The 6,092-nt window shown below is 42.7% G+C and overlaps 1 protein-coding gene across 1 annotated transcript in view; it reads left to right on the plus strand.

The window, feature by feature from the left end:
• Nucleotides 1-6,092, plus strand: part of Prdm6 (PR/SET domain 6) — a 101,808-nt gene that overhangs the window by 67,197 nt on the left and 28,519 nt on the right. The window contains exons 3-4 of the mRNA XM_028777233.1: nt 1,360-1,487; nt 4,990-5,114. Of these exons, the coding sequence (XP_028633066.1) occupies nt 1,360-1,487; nt 4,990-5,114 (253 nt within the window). The remainder of the gene's footprint in view (nt 1-1,359; nt 1,488-4,989; nt 5,115-6,092) is intronic.

Raw genomic sequence — 6,092 nt, forward strand, 5'->3', positions numbered from 1 at the left:
GTGTGTGTGCGTGTGTGTGCGTGTGTGTGCGTGTGTGTGCGTGTGTGTGCGTGTGTGTGCGTGTGTGTGTGTGTGTGTCCATGTGTCTGTGAGTACATGTGGGTGAGGAAGCCAGAGGTTAAATTCAGGTGTTGGTCCTCAGGAGCTGCCTGCCTTGTTTGGTGATACAGGGTCTCTTACTGGAACCTGGGCCTTATCATTATGACGAGCTGATAGGTCATCCATCCCCAGGAATCCGCTTTACCTGTCTCTGCCTTCCTAGTGGTAGGATTACAAGTATGTGCCACGATGCCCAGCTTTTTATGTGGGTGCTGGGGATTGAGCTTGAATCTTCATGTGTCTGCAAGAAATATATTACCAATTCAACTATCCCCCCCCCCCAGGCTCCCAATAAACTATTGAGACTGGCTTGTACTTCCTGACTGCCTCAATATCTGGGGATACCTTAGAAAATTACTACTGGATATGTAACTGCCTCTTCTCCTACTCCTGGATGCCATGTCACACAAAGTCATTTCTAGAGGGGCTCAAGTGTGTCCACCTTCAGGACTTACCCAGTGTCTAGCAAGTTACTTGCATGAAGATTTTGTTTTGTTTTGTTTTTGGTCCTCTGCTTCTTGCCTGGTTTGAAGTGGATTTTCTTTTCTTTTTCCTATCTTGAGGAATCTGCTAAGGTTTACCAAAGGCACTAATGATGAGTGTGAGCTTGGTTGAGAAATATAAGCTCCATACAAGACAGCTGTTTTCCTCTTTCTCTTTCTGGGGATGCTTTGGGATGACCCTGCCCTTAAGGGCTTCAGAGACTGGTATCTCCTGTGAAGGGACTGTCCCTTTATTTCATCCCAGAATCTCTTTTTACCAGTCCTCTATAGTTCTACAACTCCCCAGCTGCCTTCTGCTGGGGGTCTCCCAGCGTGGTGGATGAACAGTGACTCCCTTCTTCGGATGCTTTTGAACAGTTGCATGCTGGAAACCAAGGCCCTTTTATGTGCTTGTTCCGATCATGTCAGTGTGGTCTCTCCTTTCAGCTTGCTTTGTTTATCCGGCAGCTCATTATTTAAGACTAGCCTGTCAAAGTAGGTTAAATATTCTTTGGGAAATATGGTCACATCCTTGAGATAGCACAACTATGTTTAATCCAGGGAAGATGGGCTTGATAAGAAAAAACGTGATCAACTTGCCTCACCAAAAAATATTTCTCTGTTACCCTGGCTGAGTTTCCATGACCATCAATAGGCACTAGCCAACCCAAGGACCATAAATCTCTGCAGCTGACATGGAAAGACACCAAGGGAAACAGGGAAAAAATGATTGCTGATGATTCGTTCTAACTACTTGACCTTCTGACCTCTTCTCTAGATATATGATCAAGATGGGACACTTCAGCACTTTATTGATGGTGGGGAGCCTAGTAAGTCGAGCTGGATGAGGTATATCCGATGTGCAAGGCACTGTGGAGAACAGAATCTAACAGTAGTTCAGTACAGGTAAAGTATGTCTTGATTTACCGCTGGAGCCCTTTTGGCTTGCACGTACAAATGCAGGCTTGCTGTGAGTGGTTGAAAACACCCTGCAGAATGCTGTACATAGATCGGTTGTTCTTTGCTGGGTTTCTGAAACTGCCTTGGTTTTGGTAGTAATGTTTTTCATAGACACTCAGAAATAAAAGTACAAGCACATGCCCTCTTTGAGTGTGTACACAGGCTACAATTATTCTACATCATCTCTTGAATGTCCATACCAACCCCAATGAGGTTAACAGCCCCACTGACTTGGGGTTACTCCCCCAGCAGATGTGAACACACACACACACACACACACACACACACAGACACACACACACACATATAAATGGGAGCTTGGAGACTTAGTTCCAGATCTGTTCTTCTGGTCTCCATCAGTCTTTTTCTCCTCTCTCTCTCAGAGAGAATAACTTTCATTTGCGCAAGAATCTGGAAAAACCAAGAACTCAGTTTTCCCAAACTGGCTATGCTTAGCAGCAGGACTGGGCCACTATGACCTCCCCTGCTCTCTAAGGGTTCCAGAGCATCTGGGGCTGGCCCTTTGATGAGTTCAGCTGGGTTCCAGGTGATGTGGTTGTTTCAAATTAGAGAAAAGAGGCCCCCCATCCCCACTACTGTCTCCTAAGATGAAGAATGGGCAGAGACCAAAACCTGACAGATCCTGGCAGAGACCTCCACACAGGGATGGAGCCTTGGAGCACTGTTTCCACTTCTCAATGCACCTGCTCCTCACCCACACCCCGTCCGTTCCTCAGGAAGGCTGGAATCAAGATGAGAAGGCAGAAACAAATCAAACAGAAAAAATTCCCCAGCCCTAAGCCTTCTTCTCTCAGAATCCCTCGAAAACATGTGCCTTATAAATAAATGAGCTCAGTTATAAACAGCCGTGTTCCCTTCAGAGTCAGAAGCAACTGTTTAGCGTTATTGGGCACTACAGACACATCAAAGCCAAGAGCCTTGTGCTCCATGACTTGGAGTTCTGCCCGGGGCTATTTATTTTCTTTTTTAAAAATAAATTTTTTTTTCTAAATTTTTTTCTTTATAGCTTAAAGGGTACACAAATCTGGCTTACCCTCTGAAGGTCTCCAGTTCTAAAGAGAACACATTTGGGCAGTGTCTTGACTCATTGCCTGGGTTTCCCATGTAGTTTCATTAAGTAATGGTTTACATGAAAATGGTGCAGGGGCTATCTGGGGATACTGGTGCAGACATGGTGACACACACCTTTTGCTCTCAAAGAGTTTCTAGGCAACTCTGAGCTACACAATTAGCGAAGATTGTGTTTATCCACTCAGCAAGAGATAGTTTGTCCATTAATGTAATAAATACCAAGGGATCTCTTGAGGCAAATTCTAAATTTGGGACAAGAAACCCCTTCGGGAAAGGGGCACGAGTAACTCATTACCTATCTGTCAATATTAAGTGGATTTTACAACTCTCCTTTCATGAGGGCGCTTAAGCTACGAGCTCTCTCAGCCGATCTGTTTTGGATTACTGCAGGTCTTTATACAATGAGCTATGAAAACACAATTTAAAAAAAAAAAAAAAACCTGGCATCCATGACTAGTGACCACGTCCAAAAGTAAGAAAATAGAAAAGTTGGACCCCGAAGAGCCAGTCTAATTTTTATTGTACACGAATGTCCTCTTCACAGAAAGTCAGCTGGTTTAAATTCATCCTGTTATGATTTGTAATATCTAAATGGAATTTTCTTCAAAGCGCCCTTGATTGATTGACCCTTAGCTGAACGTTTTGTTTTTATTTTGAGGCTGACAATAATGTTTGTTGGCATGAGTTCTGCTTCAACTGCGTTGGGACGCCATGAAGCTATCTTTATGAGTCATCCAACCACAATACTAAATACATGTCAGCAAAGGAAATATTATCTGAAAAGGGAAAAATTCCTTTGATGTGCTTCAGCATGCGGGGATGTCTGCAAGCGTTGGAAGCTCTGGGTGCTTGTAAGGAACGGTGTACGCTTACATACTCTCCTCCCCCCCCCCCCTTTGGCTTACACTGTGCCTCAGAAGACCACCCATTGCTCCAAAACAGTTCTGGTCTTTCAGCGGCAAAGTGGTCATTTAGTTTAACACATTCATTTGCTGGGCGCTGTGTTTATATTAAGGGAAGGCAAACCCGGAGATGAAATGTTACAAGGATGAAGTACAAAGTAGACTCAATTTTTCTCAACTTAGGAGATGTCAGTGATTTATAACTCGGTTCCAATTTTGATTTTTTTTCTTATGCAGCAGTGGAAAGAATTAATAAAATGCACAGCTCTGAGAGATGCCAAGGCAGGGAGGGCAGTGGACTGCACGAGTGGCTGGAGTTTTTGTCAGATATTCATAGAATGTTGGGGGAAAAAACATTCTGCTTAGCTAGCAGTGCCCTCGTGAGACAGAATGGCAGTAAGTAAGGAAAATAACAAGATAAATGAAATTTTTGCAGCTGCAAGTAAAATATTGAGAATCTGCACTTTTTTATTGATCTTTATGATCCTATTGCCAAGAGCCACTTTGTGGTGACAAAATATGTTGACAAGTGCGTATCTCACTGCCATGAAAAATGTGGGGAAGGATTCTCCTTATGTCTGCAGTGTTCTACAAGGAACAAATTACACTGTCGCAGCCAATTCCTTACAGAAAGGCAACATTTAAGGCCCACCAACCCTAAACACTTTTATCTGGAACTTGAGGCTAATGTTTGTAACAATCCTTCATTGAGGAAACCAGTCTCGGCACCTCATTCTTTTAAAAATCTGTAGATTTTTCTTAATGGCACCAAAGCTGCTACTGTAAAAGATGTTTATTTCGTAGCATCCTCTCTCCATCATCCAGGGTGTAATCTTTCAGCCGGAGTAAAGTGCTCCTCTTGTATTTATTGAATTTCCATCCGTTTCATACAAGAGGGCTTTTCTCTTCTCCTACATCAAACTTTGGGTGAGGATGGGGGCGGGGGCACATAGGAGGGATTTTTGATCCCTTCGTCCTTCTAACACCAAAGCTGCTCCATTTTATTATGAATTTGGGAACTCCCAATGTCAAGGTGTCAGGATACACTTAGTGCTTTTTCTTCAGATAAGAAGTCAATAGTATTAATTGCCATTTGAGATTGGGGCAACACTCACTGGCTCTGTAGTTTGAGAGGCAGTTTGCCACCAGGAAGAATTTTCTCATTAGTGTGAGATGGAATTTTTTTTAATGAACTTTTCCTTTCCTGCTGTCTCCTGGGCCAGATTTCTGTCTCTTCAAGACCCTCTATGGAAGGCATTGTGGAAATAAAGTGTACATTGTTTGTCATGCTGAGTTATAGGCTCTCCTCGATTGCCAGGCATACCACGATGGACATAGATTCATTATAAACAGTTTAGGTAGAGCTGGGCAGAATGTTTTGGGGGTGATAAAAATGTGTTGGTACGTATGAGCATTTCTCCTCACTAAGTTGGGTTTTCTTTTGTTTTAAATAGGTCGAATATATTCTACCGAGCCTGTATAGATATTCCCAGGGGCACCGAGCTTCTGGTGTGGTACAATGACAGCTATACGTCTTTCTTTGGGATCCCTTTACAATGCATTGCCCAGGATGAAAACTGTAAGAATCTACTTTAGTTCTGAATCACACACACACACACACACAAGATACTTTTAAAAGAATGCTTTTTGAAACTTTTAAAATATGGTTTGCTGTGATACGTAACACAAACATGCATGAGCCATCCTACAACTGTCTCCTTTCCTGGCCAACTCTTTGCCTAGTCACAGTTTCAAAGCCTTTGCCAAAATTTTAAAGAATTGCTGAGAAAACAAAATGTAAAGTCAGCTGGTCTCCACTGAACACCTGCTGTGTGTCTGCCTCCATGCCTGCTACTTTAAGAGGGAAAATGGCAGAGTTTCTGCTCTGAAGGGAGGCAGTCTTGGAGCCATCCTCTAAAAAATAACAAAGAAACAGCATTGTTTAATCAAGATGATCACCTCTGAAGCTGAGTGTGAATTAGAATAGTCATTAGAATAATAGGACTAAAAACTATAGGTTTTTTATGACTATGTAATTCATATCCTAAATTTTATTATTTAAAACCATGTCTAGAACCATAAAGTTTTCTTCTGTCGTTGGTATCCTGCCAACCACTACCTTTAAAACAATATTTAGGCTGATGTGAACTTGCAGAAACTTCTATCTGAACTTATTTCAAGTTGTTGTTGATGCTTGGGAAACGGTTAAGGTGATAGACATCTTTGGGACAGGTTTAGACAATCCCAGTCTGCAATGGGGAGAACACTTGCTTCAGCGATGCTGTATTTTCCTGTCTCCAAACTGATTCATCTGTGAAATGATAATTTGATATGCTGCAAGAAAGAAACAGACAAAAGATGGGTTTGTCAATGTGTGGAGAGCTTCGTCTTGGAAGAAGCTGGCTCTCTCTCTCTCTCTCTCTCTCTCTCTCTCTCTCTGCCTCTCTCTCTTTCTCTCTGTCTCTCCATATCTCTCTCTGTCTCTCCCTCTCTTTCTCTCTGTCTCCTCCCTCTCTCTCTCTCTCTCTCTCTCTCTCTCTCTCTCTCTCTCTCTCTC

The sequence above is a fragment of the Grammomys surdaster genome, unplaced genomic scaffold (assembly GCF_004785775.1).
Source record: "Grammomys surdaster isolate TR1022 unplaced genomic scaffold, NIH_TR_1.0 278, whole genome shotgun sequence".
Lineage (NCBI taxonomy): Eukaryota > Metazoa > Chordata > Mammalia > Rodentia > Muridae > Grammomys > Grammomys surdaster.